General features: G+C 46.1%; 1 protein-coding gene across 1 annotated transcript in view; it reads left to right on the forward strand.

Moving 5' to 3' along the window:
- LOC147705984 (protein-glutamine gamma-glutamyltransferase E-like) overlaps positions 1–20777 on the forward strand; it is a 247408-nt gene that overhangs the window by 88535 nt on the left and 138096 nt on the right. The window contains exon 8 of the mRNA XM_086932441.1: positions 10669–10772. Coding sequence (XP_086788567.1) covers positions 10669–10772 — 104 coding nt within the window. The remainder of the gene's footprint in view (positions 1–10668; positions 10773–20777) is intronic.

Here is a 20777-nt window from a genome sequence, read left to right on the forward strand (position 1 = left end):
GACAAGGGGGTGTATGAGGGTTGAGGGAGTTGTGGAGGGAGCAAAGTAAGATGCTTTCCCAGCTTTACAGTCTGGATTATAAGGAATACATCACATGTCAACATGCGATGGGTGATAAGGCGGGCTCTATGCTTGCGTGCCTGTTGAAGTCAGAGACAACAAGGACTCTGATCAATACCATATATGATCCTTATGGGACACTAGCGAACACACAATAGTGTTTTAACATTGTGTTTCACTCTTGCTATAGTCCCATGGGACTGACAGCTTTCCCATGGAGTTTTATGGGGAAACATCCTTTACAACGAAACTTTTACAACGCAGTGCTTTTACAACGCAGGTTTTACAACGAAAACCATTACAACGCATTGCACTGGGGGGCGCTCTAGGATAGGGAATAGTTTTAATTTACTATCCAACACCTTCCCTACTATCCACGGGGACTGGAGTTGGAATAGTAAATTAAACTATTCACTATCCAGCACCCCAAAGCGATATGCGTTGTAACAGCATGCGTGGTAAAAGCATGCGTTGTAATGTCATACATCAAGTTTTATGAGGCATATACTGCGGGCCTGGGTCAGCGCTTAAATAACATATATCAGAGGACCAGAATGAGGGGAATTGTACCGTCCTCCATGAGGGGGGTGATAATAGTAGTTCTCCCCAAATCAAGGAGAGAGACACTTAATGTGGGCTTGAACAGACTGCTGTTTCTCACAAATTCAGACTGTAAAGTGTTTGGAAAGGTACTAGCGTCCCGGTTAATTCCCATTATGCAAACAATAATACACTCTGACTAGAATGGGCAGGAGCACATTCCTTCGATGGCTGTTCCACATTATGGACTTAGTCAAGCCTGGATCCACCCAGTGTTGGATGGCTTTGCTGGACATTGAAAAAGCGTTTGATATGCTGAGTTGGCCCTTTCTCTTTGCGGCCTCAGCAAGCTGGAAATGGGATGGGAATTTCAAAGGTGGGTCTCTTTCTTATATACAGACTCATTGGCCAAGGTGCAAATGAGCATGGAGTTCTCCAAGCCCATAGCCATACACAGCGGTACCAGACAAGTCTGCCCACTCTCTCCCCATAATATTTGTGCTAGTGATGGAACTTGTGGTGTGCCTTTTGCGATCCAACGGCCCAAAGTTGGAAATAGTCATTTGACGTCAGACCCATAGAGTCTCCCTCTATGCTGAAGATGTGCTGATTTATTTACAGGTTGACAGCAATAATGTACCTCTGCTGGTTGAACTCCTTGAAGAGTTCAGGGCCATGTCGGGACTCAGGGTGAACTGAGACAAATCATGTATGCTCCTCTTGCTGAAGGTGTCGGAGGGAACAGTTCAAACATGCCTGTCCATTCCCCTTCGCTGGAACTTATTCAATATTGCAGTATATCATCGCGAACAAGACCTAATAGATGGAAATCTGGGAGGGTTGTCGTGAAGGGTAGCACTCACTGCCATTCTGGACCCAACTGTCGTTGTCACGTATGGAAGGATTGCAATCTCTAAGATGTTGCTCCCGCCCCGGCTCTTGTATCTTTTCTCACCACTGCCAGTAGTATTGCCCAGTGCCTTCTTTTGGGACCTGCAGTTCCTATTAAGCATGGGCGAATTTTGCGAATCTCGCGTTCGCGAATTTTGCGGATTTGCGAACTCGCAATCTGCAAAATCCGCGAATTCTCGCGAATTTGCGGATTTTTTTTTGTGTTTGCGCGGGTTTCTGCCAGTTCGCGAGGGTTTTGTACAATGTCGCAAATTGCGAACTTACCTGTCGGGTCGCAAGTTTCGCGAACTTGTTGTTTCTACGTGTACAGCCTGTTTGGGACACTCTTCTTCATCACTGCCACTCTCTGTCACCACTGCCACTCTCTGACTACTCATGCCACCCTCTGGCCCACCCATGCCACCCTCTGTTTCATCACAGCACCCTCTGGTTGTCCAGTCAGTGTACATTATTGTGGCAACGCAAGCACACCTTCCCTGCCTCAAGTGACCTGAATTAATTTGGGGCTGATTAATGTGTCACAGAATATTTTTTTAGCTGGCACCTGCTTCCTTAGTGCTTCCTGATTAGTGATCTTTTGCACTTGCTAAGTGCTTTCATTGTTGCAAAATTAGTTACAACACCTGCCCTGCCCCAACTGACAATAATGAATTAGGGGCTGATTAATGGATTTGAACCTCCAGCCTGGCTCCTGCTTGTCTCCCTTAGCTGTAATTCAGGACCTTTGTGGCATATGTGTAACTATTCTGAGGTTCAGAGCAGGGTCACATAATAGTTGCAACTGGCAACTGAACTCTGGAGGGGCCCCTCAGGAAGCACTACAGGAAATGGCTACTAATGATGAGCCTGAACTTTTGAACCTGGTAAGTAGTTTCAGTTTTGCTAAGATCGTATTTCTGCAATTTTGCACTTATTCGCGGGGCGCGAAGTTGTACTGGGAAGCCGCAAACTCACGCGAACAGTGCGAGCAGTGCGAGCAAAATCCGCTGCTCGCGGATTTGCGGATTTTGCGGGAGATTCGCGAATCTCGCGGATTGCGAATTTACCGAAAATCCGCAAAATCCGCGAGCGAAACGGATTTTCCGCCCATGCTTAGTTCCTATTAATTTCATTTATCCGAGAGGAGGGGGGTGATAGACACAGCATGACCTTGATGAAGTCATACGCTTCTCTGGACGATGGGGGACTGGGAGCACCCAACTATCAATTATATTATGCTTAACTCCAATTACAATAGGCAGAACACAGGCTGGGCTAGCAGAGCAGGAGTGAGGGGTGTGCCGGGGGTTTCGGGGCAGTTTGCATTCTCGACTACTTAATTGGTAAGGCATTGGTTACAAGAACAGATCATAAGTTATTAAAAGCGGCCAGGATTAGTTTGAAAAATGTGTTCATGCATGCGTGGACAGTTGCCATACTTGTCAGACCTACCGATCTGGTTCCTTCCACAGACTCGGCGATTGAGCCTGTTGGACTTGGCCCTTAAGGCAGGTTCAACCCTAATCTTTTTGCTTTAGATCTGTGATCTGTGTGGATGATTTTCTGGTCTGTGCGCACTTTTTCTCTGTGTCCCAGAGTAAAGTGCATGCATGTAGTTAGGCTGGCCTGCTCTCCCATAGGGATGCATGGGGAATGTCTGTGTCCCTAGTAGTTCCTGATGTGTGGGGAGTGCATGCTCGAATTTGGTATGTGCGAGTTCGTGGGAATGAATGCTTTGCAATGGTGTATGTGGTATGTGCGTGTCATGTGTAGAAATGCCATTTCTAGGACTTGACATATTACTGTAAAATATGTCTGCAGTGTGATTGGCTGGAGCTGGCTGGTGAGCCTGGCTCCAGGAAGGCTGGATGGGTCTGCCCGGTGGTGAGTGTGAGATTAGCATGCTTGATGGCTTGGGAGGAGTGCCCCTGGTCCCTGATGGGCCTGGACTTTCCCCAGACAATGTTGGCTCCACCCCCTGTAGTGCGACTGATGACCCTAGCTCTGCCAGTGAATAGAGAGGGTGGTTGAGGTAAACAGAGTACTTCAAAACCAGCTGCGACTGGTTTTCCCCCCACCCTGCACCCTGAGACAAAGGGATTTTGCTGTATAAGAAGGGGCTGTGTCCCCATACAATTTGTCCTGTCTTTGGTTTTCTTCCAGGATCTTGCCAGAGGGGGCTGCTGCTGCTGCAGGGGCCAAGAGGACCGCCACTTGGCTGTCTCCCTGCCTGGAGACCCAGTGTGCTGGCTCTGGCCCTGCCTTGCCCCTCTGCCTGCCTCCAGACCCTGCTGGAGCTTTGCGGTGCCTGGAGGCTCCCTGACGTGGATTTATAGTGCTAGGCGCGCTTTATTTTCCTTGAAGCGCCGAGCGCGCTTCCCTTGGCGCTTGGGAGCGCTGTGCCTTGCTCCCCGAGCGCTTGGGAGCGCTTTATTGACATTGCCGGTGCCCACCCGGCTTTGGAGCGATCTGCCGATTTTCGAAGTAGTGAGTGCCCACCTCGCTTTATTTTTAATCTAAGGCCGGTGCCACCCGGCATTGCCCCGTTGTGATTTTATTGATTGAAGCCGGAGCCCACCCGGCGTTTTCCCGTGATCACCGCTGCAGCCGAGGGGGAGTGAAAGCTGTTGCTGGGCCGCTGCCTAGAGCGACCCGGAAGTCCCGCCTCCTGACCCCCAGGGCCGCGTTGCCATTGGCGGCCCCGGCGGAAGTCAGGCGGAGGGGAGAGCGAGACAAGGCCAGGCAGGAAACAGGAAGCAGCTTGCAGCGTCTCGCCTAGGCTCCCCGTGAGGAGAGAGGAGCCCCGCGCTGCTGCTAGGAGGCTCCCGGAGGAAGAGGAAAGCCCTGCCACGAGACAGCCGGTGAGTGAAGCAGAAGGGAGGGGCGCCGGGACACATTGTCGGTGTCCGCCCCCTCTCCCCCGGTAGCGCGAGCTCGCTCTAGCATTCGGAGTGAAGCCACGAGGGCTTCACAGGGGCATTGGTTGATTCCTGAGTCCCCCGTGAGGGACTCCGACGATCTTGGGCATAAGTGTGAAGAGCCTGCGAGGCTCTGGCGGCATTTTGAATATTTAGAGCCCGCGAGGCTCGAGTGCCGGTTATTTGATTTACGAGCCTGAGAGGCTCTAGGGGGACACAGGCAGCTAGTTGGTTGTAGCCCCGAGGCTCCCACGCTGTGTCTTCCCACCTTGTTCTTGAGCCCTCCTGGCTCTAACGTTGCCTTAACTTTTCCTGCATCAGTTGCCCAGCACTTTGTGGGCAACTGCTACGTTTAGGTTTGTGTGCTGTGCTGCCTGCGCAGCTTCCCTGACACTGAGACTCAGGGCATTCCGCCCCTTTCGAGGCCAGTTGGCCTGAGGGACATTGTGAGTGTTGTGCTATGTGCACCCCGCGCATTATAATTTCTTGCTATGTGATTCTTGCGCAAAATGTTCTAATCTGCACCTCTCTGTTTAATACCTCATGTGCAATTGTTGACATCCCACTTTAGGTTTATCCACGCTGCTAAATGTGACCTGCATAGAGGATTGTTGATGTTTATCCACTTTGCTAAATGCGACCTGCATAGAGGATTGTTTAGGTTTATCCACTTTGCTAAATGTGACCTGCATAGAGGATTGTTGATGTCCCATTTTATGTTTAGGTTTCCTTCCCTTTGCTAAGATTGAATTGCTTAGGTGTTGGTATTCCTTCCTTAGGTCCTGATGAGAAGGTCCTAGTTACCTGCGTGATTTCCTACAGTGTTTTAGGGTTGCATAGGAGGTCTTGTTTACGTCATAAGTGTATACCTAGCAGTATTATTTTCTAACAAGTGCCTACCCCTGACAGTGGTCCATGTGGCCCTGTCCTGTACATAATTCCCCTTGTAAATTCTGCCTGTGCCTCTGGCACATTGTACAGTTTGCGTGTGTTATCTAATGTGTTTTGTTTATTATAATACAAAGGCTATTTTTTATATATCCTTGTGTGGAGTTTTCCTTTGTGGTGGGCCTTGGGTGTTGTTGCTGGGGTGCGTGCGCAAATACTTAACTCATACCGCCTCCAAGTTTAGCCTAGACTGCTCGCGCCACGTTACCTAGAGGGTGAGCGGGGGTTACCTTGGTGAGTGACTCCCTTGCCCTGACTTTAGAAATGGCGATCCCTGACTGACCTCGACGCGAGTCTTGGCCAGCCAGAGTCCCGTTTCTAACAGAGCCCAATATGCTTCCTCTTATTTGGAGCACTATCCTCTCTGCAGAGACAGATTGGGGGGGGGGTTCCACAAAGTGTGTCCGAGTTGATAGTATTGCTGACTCATGACCACCAACACAAGATAATCACTCATTTTTATGGAGTCAGTTACCGCACTCAGGAAGTAGTTGAAAACTTAGTGGGAAACTAGACTAGGATGGGAATTGATCCAGACTATCTGGAAACTGTGCATTCAGTCTGTAAAGAAGGTATCATCAATGAATGCCAGGCTCCGGTACTCCCAGTTTAATATCCTACACCACACTTCCCTGACACCAAAGAAGGTAGGGTGCATGTTGCCAGAGGCATTCCCTGCTTGCTCCTGTTGTGCTGATCCTAGGCACTTCCCTGTGATCACCAGATAGTGGGAAGAAGTGTTGCATTATTCGGGGGAGCCAATTGAGGGTTCCTTCCCCTCAACATGGTGCAGACGTTAGTAGGGAGGCGCCCAACATCAACAAAGAATAAATATGCTAATTGTTTTGTGAATCTAGCCCTGGTATTGGCACAGCATGGAATTGCCATGGCATGGAAATCTGCAGCAGCTCCCCCACTGCAGAGTTGGAAAACTGACCTGCTCAAATAGGCTTAGGCAGAAGTAACTGTCCAGTCAGCCATATAAGGCATCAGGAGAAGGGGTAATAGATATTATAAGTTGGATGATTTTATTGAAGAACTAGAAAGCAAGCCACACTCATGTCCGCATTCCAGGCACAAGTGGCCTATGCCTGGTGAGTGACTGCGACCTTCAGGGATACCTAGGAGTTGTACGGATGCCGGGGCTATGGTCCCCCAGAATACGAATGTATGACATTGAACTTGCTGGCCCTGAAGTTTGTGTCTGTACCATGAATTATCTGTCAGCCAAAGCAGCTACCGATATGCATCGCAATAATAATGCATCTGGTATCATTGACTGTCCCCTGACCACCCTAATAACCAATAACTGATTGCTTTCCTTGGTTATTTGTATTTTTCTGAAAAATACAATAAAGATAGATATATAAAAAAAACTTTCAGTAAAATTAGCAGTTTTCCTATTTTGTTTGGATTAAGGTGACAGAACAGTCTGCTTTGAGAGGTTGGGAGTCTAACTTGTGAACGGGGTGTCCTCAGAAATAGAGACTGCTTGCTACATGTGGGATAGACACTGAGAGTGATCCTTGTGTACTTATGGAGCAGGTAATCTTGATTAAGTTAAGTTGTGGATGGCTGTGATGAGGTCTCTACATAGCATCAGCTCATTTCTCTCCAGTTTCTATAGCATCTGCAGTTAGCCTCAGGCCATTTCAGGCTTAGGTCACTCAACTGTATCATGACTCTGTTATTGTCATATACATTTCTTGTGCATTTTTTGTGTTTCGAGTTGTTCCTGGTGGCAGTGAATCTCACTCCCTCGAGGAGCTCTGTGCAGTATGTATCCTGGGGTACACCCTTGAAATTCCTCTTCCAGGTTATATGGAAGTTTTTAACCCCTTCGATGCTTGTGACGGAACCATTCAGTCTTGCCTCACGTTGAGCTGTGCGGATGACAGAATGGTTCCGTCACAACCACACCCATTTGTGGAATTTCAGCACCGGGGGAAAATCGGCACCGCATGCAAGGTGTTAATAGAAAAAAGTAGTTGTAAGGTTCCCTATTTTGACTCTGTGATTGCAGTCCTCTACCAATGATTCTGAGATAGTGTAGTTCTCGGAACAGCTGAGACAACCGGCTACCTCAAAATGGTATTGGGATCATGGTTAGTTTAGACATTTGAAGGAGGGATCGAGCAAGGCGCATCTCTGAATCTGAAGCATGGAGATCTGTAGGTCAGAGCTTGGCCTGCAGCACAAATCTGGGGGCATATTATCAAGGGTGGCGATAGGAAATTATCACCGCGGCCGCTAAGCGGCGATAATTCTATTGCCCTATTAGCAAGCTGTTGCTAACAGCAGTTAGCGACAGCTTGTAGGCGATAGCGAGCGGTTTGGGGCCCGCTTTGCATGTCAGCGATATTTAATGCTAATGACATGCAAAGTGGGTGTTCCCAACCTGTTAGCGAATGAAAGCAGTCGCTAACCTCGCTATCGCCTATTACCAACACAGGCGTAACGTTGGAAATATTCGCGCTAAGCGCAAATATCTCCAAAAACTAACGCCTGCTCCGACCAGTTCTTAGCCATTATATCCAATGGGGGGTGGATATAATGGCTAAGACCCTGTTAGCGATAATGCGTGAATATCGCTGAATTCTCAGCGATATTCACAGATTTTGCCGCTATCGGCGGGAATTTTATCGTTTTTGAGATAAACTTTACTAATAGCACTTTATCTCAGCGATAAAATCCGGTGATGCTGCTAAGCCTACATAGCGATAAATATCGCTATTTGTTGATAATATGCCCCCTGGATCGAGATAAACTATGGGCCTCGTGAAAGGCGCCCCTCTATCGCAATCAGGGCCTGAATGGCCATAACGGGCACTGGGCATTTTCCGTGGAGGGCCAGAGGTGTTGTTTCCGGTTTTCTGGCATTCGGGGGCGGTTTTGTCCCGGGGGCCGGTTTTTCAGCAGTTCTGCAATATTGGGCCTCAGTAACAAAAGCAGGAGTGGTGCTTATTACTAGCAGCCCCCGCACAACCCCAGGGACAGTCGAGCAGCAATCTGCCAGGGCTGGTTGCTGTTCCCAGTCCGACCCTGATCCCAATGGCATGCTTTACAGTGACACCGCTGGAACATACAGAGCCTTTACATCAGCCTCGGCAATTACTACAGCTTGTCATCCTGTCATCACCTTGATGTAGCGCCTTGAAGTAAATATATTGTTAATATGATAGTAGGGGAATGGTGGGAAGCAGGGTCAGTGCTTAATTTGTAAAAGAATAAGTGCCAGGGCTCTAATCGGGAGGCCACTGAAGCATGCGCCACACATTGCCCCTGCCAGCTGCCAATGATAGTGCAAACACAGCTACTAACCATCACACTCCTACAAGTGTGACAATTCATACTATTCTAGGTCCCCAAAGCTATAAGAATGGCTTCGGAGGCAGGTATTAGTTATTGTAAATGTAAATTGAATCACTAAATGGCTTTGGTGCTCATACCTAAATTAGCCAGACAGTGCCACCATGAGGCACACTGTCATAAGCCCTGGTGCTGTCAATTAGGTGCGGTGCCGAGCACCTGCAATCCCTGGCTGAAATTAAGCACTGAGCAGGTTGCTATTTCTGTTCTACATGGAATGATGAGGTCTTTGCAGTGAAAGGATCCAGTACGTATAGGTTTGCAGTAGGGTTCTGCTCATCATCCATGCATGATGAATGACAGCTGGTGCCATCTATAACATGTAAATCCCATTCAGTAGTCATCAGTCACAAGAATGGGTGCCAAATAGTAAATTCCTGTTTATATATTAGGAAATGCATATTTGAGTGACATATATTTTCTTGTCTTGGAAATTGGTCAAATGGCCTCACTGGACATGTTGCTCTTGGCATGTGACACTAGCATTTTACAATTGTAACATTTTGTTTTTGGTTCAACAGAAGGTAGATCCAAAAACGTTTTCATAGGGTCTTCTCAGTGCAAGTTTATTTACCTCTGCATCTCGTTAAAAAGTGAAGCTGGTAACCGTATTTGGTGTTGGTCAATTGCTTCTTAAGTAAATAGCTTGTAATAAATTGTAATAAATTGCAAAGTGCTCTAGTTCCCACGATGTTTTGGTCGCACTGTATACTATGGCAAAGACATAAATGCTAGAAGTTATCAGCAAATTCCTGATAAATGTGTCACACTGTAACTTAAAAACAACCGCAAGGATGTAAGTTAATATATTGTAGCTAAACATCTTATTGCTTCTAACATTTACTATGGACACGCATTTTCAAAGTACTTCATAGCAAAAAAAACATTAAACAACCTACTGACCATTGCTAATAAATGTAAATGATGGTTCCTGGTTCTAGCAGTGCAATTTATATTAACATTTTTCAATATTTCACACAGATGCAAGGGTTTTAACTCGGCAATGAGACATACCATCCATATTCAGGGGCAGATTTACAAGAACTGGCGCATCTCTGCATATTAGCAGAGATGCACCAGTTATTTGCGACACGTAAAAAAACCCTTGCACCACCATGGATGAGTAACATTTACAATGCACGATGCAACTCCAGCAATGGTAAGGAATGCCCATTCCTATCATGCTGCGTTACTCCTTACACCTGCTTCAAGCAGGCGCAAGGTTTTGACGCGATGGCATCGTAAAAGTGACTCAGTAAAATCTTGTTGATTTCACTGCGTCACTTTTATGAGGTTCTCGTATGCCGGAACACCCACCCTGCATACGTTATACCTGAAGTAGGTATAATGTATCGCAGGGCTATATAACCTGACGCATTTCCCTAGAAGCGTCACATTATAAATATGATGCAATGTGGCACATTGTTTACGACGCTGCTGCATCATAGAAGTGATGCAATAGTGGCGTAAAGTTGTCGCAAGGGGCTTGTAAATCTGCCCCTCAGAATTTAACACGACAAATTCCACGTTTGCTGTTTTTCTACAGCAACCTTTTGTACAGCAAACTTTGCTGTTTTTCTACCCCACTATATATTAGAAGATTTGACCAGAAAAAATTAGCCTGGGCCGATGGGAAGCAGATGGTGCCCAATTTTTCACACATCTTTGAATTATGATGATCAATGTGCAAACATTGATTTTCGCAGGGATCAGTATTTTACTCTTTGTTCTGAGTCAGGCCCAGCGTTGTAGCTCTGTCTAGTCATAGTCGTCAAACTATGTTCTCTAGATTTGATCTAATAAGTCCTCTTTAGCCTTCTCTTTTAAAGTGACATGATACATTCCAGCAAACTTTGAAACTTCTGAATTGGAAATGAACCCTTTTCATGTCCCTCTTCTACATATGGCCTCCAGTCACCTAATTTAACCTGATATGTTTTAGGAACTTTCACGTCTGGAACGAGGGCTGGTTCACTCGGCCGGATTTGGGATCAGCATATGATGGGTGGCAGGTTCTAGATGCTACACCTCAAGAAATAAGTGAAGGTGAGAGAAAGTATTTTTTTCCAGTCTTTATGTATTTCATGTGTAACTTGACAAATCACGAGACTATGAGTGTGCATTGCTGAACTGAAATGAAATATAACCTTAAAGCCTACCGTAGCAGGCTATCCCGGCCATTAAAGGCCAGCTCCAGTGTTAAAGACCCGAGCCGAAGACCTTTAACAAGTGAGTGGGATTTTAATGCTGGTATTGCCCAAGTACAGAGGTCTATAAAACTATTACAACACCCCACCACAAGAGGGCAGAATGATCTAACAAATAAAGCAAAGCCCTCACAGAGCCAAGGGAGGTGACATCCCCTTGGCTCCATGAGGCCTGCTTTGAATGACAACATTGGAATGTTGGAGCTCGGGGCTTCTACCGACCATTAGAAGCCCGGAGCACTCCATTGTTTTTTAAAGGCACTCCCAACGTTCCAAAGTTCTAATAATAATGTGAATATTGGAGTACTGAGAGCACCATTGAAGTCAATAGAGTGATTCTGACCCTATAGTGGCTGATTTAGACCTTCACCTACAACATTCCAATGTTTGACTTTCAGTTTCTTCCTGTTTATTTTGGAACATTTTCCCTCAGTGGATGGAATGTTCTAATAACCCCATAGACCTTCTGTTGTAGGTTATAGTGGTTGTTAAAGGCTCTCCTTATAAGCCCTAACAAGTGGCTCAGGGCTATGACTCAGTATCAGGGCCTTCAACAACCGGTGTAGTCTTTGACAGCAGGCTATAATACTATACTATTAACAATTATATTGAAAAAGGGACGGCTTCTGAAAAGGCACAGATTCACTGAGATTTTGTGATAAGTAGGTGCTATGTCCTCTTGAACCACTCTTGGTTTAATAATGTAGTATGACAGGAATACTCCTTGATTACACATGGTCTGCTACTGGTCTACTCCTCAAATTCTGGAGGCAATGTCACAGAAAACATCTCATGATTTGGGCCCATTGAGCAGTGATTCTTAACCTGTGGTCAGTGGACACCTAGTGTTCCTCAATGCATACTCAAGGTGGGCCACAACCGCTTAGAAAAGTAAATAATACTGCCGAATGAATAATGGTTATACAGATGGAAAATGTATAATGTTCTGGAAATGTGAAGGAATTTGAAATTGGAGGCCAAAACTAAGGTCCTGATTTAGTATTTAGTGGAAGGGTTACTCTATCGCAAACATGACGGATATCTTGTCTGCTGTATTAGAAGTGCCATTGGATATAATGCACTTATAATGCAATGGTTGGGATATCCGAACTCTAAATCAGGACCTAAGTTGGTATCCTTTGCTTGATTCATGGGAGAAGCATAAGTACAGCAAACAGAATATAATATGGACAATGGCTGGTATGAACTGAAGCGCTGTCAAAAGAGAGAATGCATTAGGGTAAAAAAGAGGTGGGCTAAGTTTAGCATGTAACTTCATATTTTAGAATAATTATCCTCACATAGAAAAGCTCAAAACTTCTCATTAAAATGTAACTTTTGGTTTTACAATACTTGGTTATGATATTTTGACATAGATTAATTTATTTGACGTGTACTTGTTTCTGTTTTTTGTTTTCTTGGTTTGAGGTTCAAATTATAAAAAAATGTTTAGGCCCGGGTCCCCGGCTTCAAATAATAACTCATGAGTCTCTGTGGACTAAAGTAACTTTTCAGTGGGGGGGTCCTTGGATTCTAGTAAATATTCAGTGGGGATCCACAAAAGTCAAAAACTTAAGAATCTCTCCCATAGACTACATAACAATTGCTAGGGGAGGGCGTGTAGGGATGGTGCTAATTAGGGTATTCAGAGGTTATCTTTAAAGGAACAAGTATAGGCCTGTACAGCTGATTATAGATATGCCTCTGCTTTATAGGTGGATGCAGGCCTACCCTATTTCAACACTGGCGCAATAGCGCATGCCTTAGTCCACATTGGAATAAGTCTGTGTCAAGCGGTGTTAGAATTTCAATAAAGGTTTGCCCAAAAATTATAAGAGGCGCCTAATAAGTAATTTCTTCTATTATTTAGGCACTACATTTGTTTTAGTTGGGCTTGCAGTAATACATATTCAGTATGTAGTAATAGTTTTGGGAGCTTAAATACTGATCTCAATTTAAACTTCTTTTCTTCAGTAACTGTTATGATGGTGCATCATTCACAGCAATGTGTAGAAACAATTATATTGGTATATGTATTACTATAGGTAGGGGTGACCCATGTATCCTGAGTATTGAAAGAAAAGTATAATAATACCTACATGTTGATCAATGGGTGGGGAGCCCACAGTTGTACAATGATATTTTTCTATAGAGGATTCAAACTCCATGCCTTGATAGGAACCCACAAGTAGGGCTTACTCTGCAGAAAGAAAGGAAACAACATCTGGAGGTCACTACACTCATGATGAAGGGAAGCAGAGAGAGGGACAACGTTTCCGACATTTGGTTCTTGGGATGAGCATTAATCAAACCTGGGAATAGCTAAAGTAACAGCTCATATCTGTAGAAATTCAATCCCTGACTGCAGCCATAAAGAAATGATACTAGAGACCAAGGGGCTATTTCTTACACATAACAAAAAAACATATATACTGATCAAGCATATTGGTGATTGACGTACACTAGGGGCAATTAAAATCATCAGACATTCAATGAGCATTCACTATGCATGCATTCTACACATGTCAGAAATAGCATTACTCTCTCACTATACTATCTACACCCTCTGTCAAAAAGTCTCTATGTGTCCTATTCTAAGACACTAGAAGGGCCTGTCTCAATAGATGGGAAAAGGTTTTCAAAAACAACTTTAGATTTGAACTAGTCATTATATATCCTGAATGTATTTATTCAAAAATATTCCTTATGATGGCCTGTTCTGTAAATCCTATACTGTTATGGATAGAAATTGAGATCTTGGCTTTACCTCAAACAGCAAAATTGCAAACGGTTACCCATTAATGACTTGTCTAGTTTAGAGTGAAAACAAGATGATATTGTCTCAGGTTAGAAAAACGAAAGCCACCTTTTTGTAAAGGAATCTTCAATTTATTCAGAGAAACTAATAAGGATTTCCTTGGGTGCCAGTTCAAACTTGCCAGCTTGTTTTTTTGTTTTTTTTTAATATAAAGGTTACTCTTGCTGGAAGCACATATATTTTGTAAAATCTAAGGTATCCTTGATATAGCATACATTTTTATGGTGGTACCTTGTGCCAAGAATCCTAGATTTAGTTTGTGCCAATGTTCACAGCTACTCCAGGATTAGCTTACCGATAAGTTCATTAATGTTCAACATTTTAGTTACCGCTCTCTGGATTTTAATGTATATCATTTGTGCAAGCTGCCTTTGGAATTGCATGTCAGAGTATTCATTTTTTTGCTTGTCAGTTTTTTAATTCTGGTGTCTTTCTTAAATTAATTGTATAACCTTGCAAGGATCCAAATTAGTTCAGCAGTTCCAGTAGTATTGGTAAGGATTCTCAGTTAATGACTTTGTTAACAACATGTTGCCTGATAACAATAAGAAAGGATGCCCCCCATTACTTATTTAATCATGTAAAATATTGTTGTCAGGCCTGGAGGCTATCGCTGAGGGCACAAGTGCTAACTTAAATATGAATTGAGACAATAGGCACTCTTGTTTAGTCCTTATACAGGGAAACTAGCACCTATAATTGGACATTTGCATAACGGTTTGCTTTAAAATCACTATACAAGGCTTAGATGCTATTATTAAAGCAATTCTTCACAAATCATTGTACATAACTTGTCAAATAGATATAAAAGAGGTCCATCGCACTGACCTTTAGCCCTTGTTTTGCCGCCATTGAGGATCCTGGCCACGGGTGCCGATACCCATCATCGCCGCACCTGGAGGTGCCTGCTGCTCCCGTTTGTTTGCTGCCCTGACTGCTTTCGCCGCCCTTGGGAACCACATCTACCAGGGTGCACCACGGCTAGCCACAGCTGCGAAAGGACCCGCTGACGAGGGGGAGGCACCTAGAGCGCAGCCTCTCTCCCCGCAGCGCGGGACATGCCGGGCGAAGCCCGGGCAAAGGGCGGGCCGTCTGTGGCCGTCCGGGGCTGGACAAGGCTGGGCTGGGCCACCCCCCTGTCATTTCGTGCTCCTTACAAGGTACTGCAATTTGGTGTGGGACTTACCTCTGAATTATTGAACATAACCTGGGAATTTTTAACTGGCCATTTTCCAATTCCTGTGGGCCTAGGGGCTATTGACTATATAGAACTCAATGGGCAAAAGGAAAACAATGGAAGGGGGAGGGCAGGTGGCAAATAAGAAAGGTAAAAGGTTCAAAAAAGTATCCACGGGGCGAGTAACTGTGTATTTGATAGAATAGAGGTGTTAGTTTCAGAATGTGAGGAGATTCTAGGGGCCAATATTGTAGGTGTAGAAGTTGGCGTAGAACAGAAAAAAAAATGAAGAAGCTAATATTCACCAACGCAGAATCCCTTCAATGTTTAGCAAGCAGACACAATCGACCACAAATCTAATTGGGCATACCGCCCCTGCAGATGATACTGTAAACACTCAACAGGTCCCTCCACCGCTGCCATTATCTAATCCTGGTTCTCCTGGGGCTCCGAGTGGCAATCAAGGCATTGATAATGCCTCCCCTATCCTTTGTGCCAATAGATTCGCGGTACTTGAGCACATGCCTGAGGGATCTATCATCCTGGAGGCGCAGGGTTGTAACATTTCGGGGGCTGATCCCTTGGCAAGCAGATGTGGTTGTAAGGAATCAAACTTGGGGCTATTGCGGAAAGTAGAAACTCTACAAAATGAGGTGGAACAATTAAAGGAAATGGTGGCAATCCTAAATTCCAGGGGTATATCCCCGGCAGCCCACCCTAGCACACCATCCCACTCTTCCCCCTTAGTAACCTCCTCTTATAAGGGTGCTCTAGTTAATAAACCACCAAGCAATAAACCATAGGAAGTGGTGATACCCTCTCACAGAGGGTGCGAGATATAAGGAAAACAATCCCATCAGTGGCCCCTGATCTCAGGGTGGGAAAAGTTCATGCTGACCCATCCAAAACATCTACAGTACCAGGGGGGCGACATATTTCTTATAACCAGAGGCCCCTTAGCCAACCAATTCGGGATCCCCCAAGGGATACAACCAGGGATCCAAGGGCAATAGTTTACATGGTGAAAGTGCCAAAAATCCATGATAGCCAGAGCCATGAATCTAGCGACTCCCTTTGTAATAAAGCAATACACTGGCTTCGCCACGTAAGAGGTTGCAGGTCCATAATTCGTGAAGACATTCAGGGTGTAAGGAGAATTACTTCGAGAAATTCAGTTTTAGACTGTATTGAGCTAAGGCTTAAAGATCCTGTCCTTTCCGACAATCTCCTGGCGTTGGAGTTTTGAACCTCCGCTCCCAATTACTCAACATTCCAAATTAGACATATGCCATTATGGATGGAAGCTAGCACTGTAGATAGAGAGGTTTATGGGAACAGGGGAGGTGGGTCGGGGCTGAATAAGGTCGACTGACTATCACCCAGGGGCACCAAGATTAGTACCACCATAGCAACACCATTAAACCTAAGGGACTCAGACACGCCACTACAAATTGTAAACCCAGGTACTATATTGGGACGCTGTCTCGACGTAGACAGCGTCCAGCCTGGACCTGGTGTCTCTAACCCTTCCCTTGTAGTGGAATTAATGAACAGTAGATCTAATACAGTAATCCTGAATATCCTCTCATGGAATGTAGCAGGGCTAGAGAAGAAACTCAAACTCCCGGAATGGCATAGATTTGTGGAAAAATACAAAGTATGCCTCTTCCAAGAAACATGGAGTCTAAACCCACTCCATAAATCAGGTTATACATCTTATTGTATTCCCGCTATTAGCTCTGGCAAAGGGCGGCCATCGGGGGTTACAAATCTGGATAAGGACTGCCCTCAATTGGTCGGTCACTCCCCATATTGGTCATTCTAGCGATATTCTACACTTCACCATTAAAGGCTCATCTAATGGCCCGGCACTTGAGCTATTTAATATCTATGATAGAGGCTCTCCTGGTGCCCAGACATCCCCTGTCATATCCGCCCTAGAGAGTATGTTAGCAATCACACCGCCCCAGTCTAATACAATTGTAGCCGGGGATTTCAATGTAACTTTTGAACCTCTGAGTGCGGGTGATCTAGTAGGCACTGCTGAAGAGGATGCTAAATGGGACATCCCGCCTCTTAGTCTAGATCCGATTAAAAAATATGACTTAAGAGCTGTTAATGGGAGAACGCGCTCCTACCAAAATGGAGCAAACACTTTCAATCGATTATGTTCCCCTTCTAGGATAGATTACATCTTTATGGATGTCCGATTTTGGCGGAATTTGGTCGATATGATAGTTGTGCCCTCTTTAGATAGTGATCACAACCCACTCTGCCTGCAACTAAATAATATTTGGCAGCTGTCGGGGTTTAAGGCACGTAATCGCCCCACATTGGCAAGTAGAGAGGTCACCCCTTCTAATTGTAAGCGTCGCCTGAAATGGCACAAAGTCTCCCAAGATGAAGAGAAATTATTAAGTATTAGGGAGGAGGTTGTTGCCAAGAATAGAGAATTGACGACACTCTATAGTGGCACGGGGGATCAACCTAATTTTAACTTTATTAGTTTTTATCAAGATGCGATAGATAAGCTGAGTTCATTTTCATTTTAGAAGGGAAATCTGCTAGAAAATTTGACCAACCAAAATCTAGCAATCCTTGGTACTCCAATAAATGTAGGGATAAAAGGGCGGCTATAGGGCTCAGTATCAGGTTGAAGGACCCAACTGCTGTCAAAATAGCCGGGAAGGAGTATGCCAGGGCTTTGGTGGAGGCCAAACAAATTTGGGAGGAGGCTCACTGGCAGGAATTGAAGGAGGCATCGATGCAGAGGGATCCCACCCTATTCTGGAATATAATTAACCGTAGGGACAGGAAAATAGCTGACCTAATGCCTAATCACATTACTTGCCAACAATGGCAGGAGCACTTCTCGAATCTTTACTCAGGGAAAGATTGCTCAGAGTCCCTATCTATTGAAACCGCTCAAGTTATTCGAGAAGACTATGAAATAATGGACAGGTTTGATCTCCACGAGGTGGAGCAAGCAATACATAGCATTGCCCCAGGAAAGGCAGCAGGCCCGGATTGACTTCCCGGGGACCTGCTCCTGTATGATCCCATGCCATGGGCCCAATTCATCCTCCTTGTTATGAATTTGATAGCAAGAGGATTTGCTGTCCCAGACTCCATTAAAGGAGCCGAGGTGGTTCCAATATTTAAAAAGGGGAATAGAGCGGACCCTGCCAACTACCGGCCAATCAGTCTAATTGACATGATACAGAAGGTGGTTGGCAGGGTTCTTCTCCTGAGGATTAGAACCTGGATAGAGGATGGAAACATCCTGTAACATTTTCAAGCAGGTTTCAGGCAGAAGGTGGGAACAATGGACCAGGTCCTTAGATTCTTCATGATCTATTGGAAGTCAGTCCTTTTGGGGAAAGGGAGTTTGTACCTGGCTTTCAAAGATCTGAAGACCGCTTTCGACCTGGTCCCTTGGGACAAGCTTTGGAAGGTGATTCAGCACTTGGGTATGCCATCCTACATTCTTGACTTTCTAAAAAGATTGCATACTGGTGGGAGGGTCTTCGCGGGCAAGCAAGATGGCCGCGTAAGCTCGGAGCTCCGGAGACCCTCCGACCCTCCGCATAAATCCTGATTGAAATCCTGATCCACAACGGTGGAATATTGTTGGTGAACGGTTGTGGAGTCGGGACCCGCTGTCCGATTCAAAATCTGACACTCCTGGACGGAGTTACATCGTGCTGAAGATCCGTGCCAGGGACGGGCTATTGTCTCTGTGGTGGCTGACGACGATGACACCGTAACGCATGAACGAAATGCTGTGTGAGTGACTGCTACACTGGCCCTGCAGAGCACGCAGAATTGCAGAGTAGACGGTCGCTGAAGAACTATCGGTGACTGCTACACTTTGTGATTGCTTTGCATAGCCGGAGTGGCCTTGGTGTACCACCCTTTGTTCAGCTCCCCCGGCTCCATCATGGCGGGCAGGGGCTAGCCAGACAGGACGGCGAATAGAGTTAGTAGGAAGACTACTCATTCCCAGTCGAATAAGATCGATCGCTATGCCCAGCAAAGGAGTTCACCGGGTGTGGCTACCCGGCCAAAGGACTCTCATCGGGAGGGATCGCCAGACACGTCGGACCCGACACTTCGGGATGTTATGAGCACCATAGCAGGCATCAAGACGGAGATGCACAAACAGCATGAGGTCCTGACACATAAAGTTGACACTCTGGCGATCGAAATTAACCTGATTAGAGCTGATCTGGGCAAGACCAACGGCAGGGTCAAAACGCTGGACATTAAAACTACGAGCTTCACAACTGATGTCTCGGACCTGCAGACGGAGGTCCGGGACCTGAGGTCGGCCAACGAACTCTTCCTGAGGCGACTGGAAGATTTTGAGGGACGTGCCAGGCTGCAGAATGTCCGAATCACCGTTGTACCGGAAGGGGCAGAGGAATCGGCCACTGATCTCTTCGCAGAAGACTTGGTGCAAACTCATCTGGCCCCTGTGGGCCTCAGCCGTTTCTTCTCAGTGGAGCGGGCCCATAAAATGCCGGGGGGACGCCCCAAACTGGGTGCCACGCCGAGACCCATTATAGCACGGCTGTTCAACTTCAGAGATCAGGACGTTATCCTGCAAGCCTCGAGACGGAACGGGCCCCTCAAGTTTCAGAATGCGGACATCAACTTTTACCCGGACTTCACTAGGGTGGTTCAGCGGCAGCGTCAAAGTTTCGCGGGAGTGAAGAGGCATCTTAGAGACCTTGGGATGAAGTACTCAATGATGTTCCCTGCGAAACTACGCATTGAACATGACGGCTGTGCTATATTTTTTGACCTGCCTGACGTGGTGAGCGACTGGCTGGACACTTTGCCGCACAGACACGAAGAACGGGAGGAACACTCGGAGGGCGCCTCAGGAGGCCCTGAGCAACAAGAGTAGAACTCACTTTCATAACTTTGTCGGACGGTGGCCCTGTTGGCAACGACCAATGTCATACTGCTGCACTTTATGATGTATATCCTTCTTTTCGTTATGGAGGGTGGCGGAGGGGCCTGTGTGATCTCCTTTCTCCTCTAGGGGGTCTTTTTGTAGCCTAGTTAATGGGGCGACAGGCACACTGCTGGTTGGGGGGGCTTCTTAGTCTGATGCAGGGGTGCAGAGTGGGGGGAGGTTTGATTGTTGGTGCTGTGTTTTTTCCTTCTTTCTCTTTCCCTTTTTCAAGGCAATGCAAAGACTGTGATATTTCTGTTTGTGTAACTATGAGGCCTGCCGGGAGCGGAAGGGGCCCACGATTTGACGATGGGGGGTAGGAAACTAAAAGTGCTGTGTTGGAATGTTAATGGTTTGGGTGATCGTATTAAGAGAGGGGTGGTTCTACAACTGTTTAAGAGATGTATGCCCGATGTTATTCTGCTACAGGAGACACACTTGGTGGGAAATACGTGCCAAGCGCTCAACGGGAAGGGATTCAGGATGGTGGCACATTCAGGGTTCTCCTCGGGATCCCGGGGGGCGGGGATCATGGTGCGCGCGTCTCTCCCCCTTGAGATTAACTCTAGCGTTGTTGATGAGAGGGGGTGGTACGTTGCTGTCTCGGGGAGATGGGAGGGACGGTCTCTGGTTCTGGTTTCGGTTTACGTCCCCCCTGGGTTGCAAAACAACACGTTTCAGGACCTTGGAGGCGCGATCTTGGGTCTACCCGAGGGGCTGCTTATTGTGGGGGGCGATTTCAACTCGGTCTGCTCGGGGACCTTAGACAGACATCCACCCAGAGATCTCCGAAGTTCGCAATCCTGGCTACCCGATTTCCTGGACACTATGGGACTGATTGACTGCAGGAGGCTTATGCATCCTACCCAGAGTCAATACTCATTCC

This window comes from Lissotriton vulgaris, chromosome 7 (genome assembly GCF_964263255.1).
Source record: "Lissotriton vulgaris chromosome 7, aLisVul1.2, whole genome shotgun sequence".
Taxonomy (NCBI): domain Eukaryota; kingdom Metazoa; phylum Chordata; class Amphibia; order Caudata; family Salamandridae; genus Lissotriton; species Lissotriton vulgaris.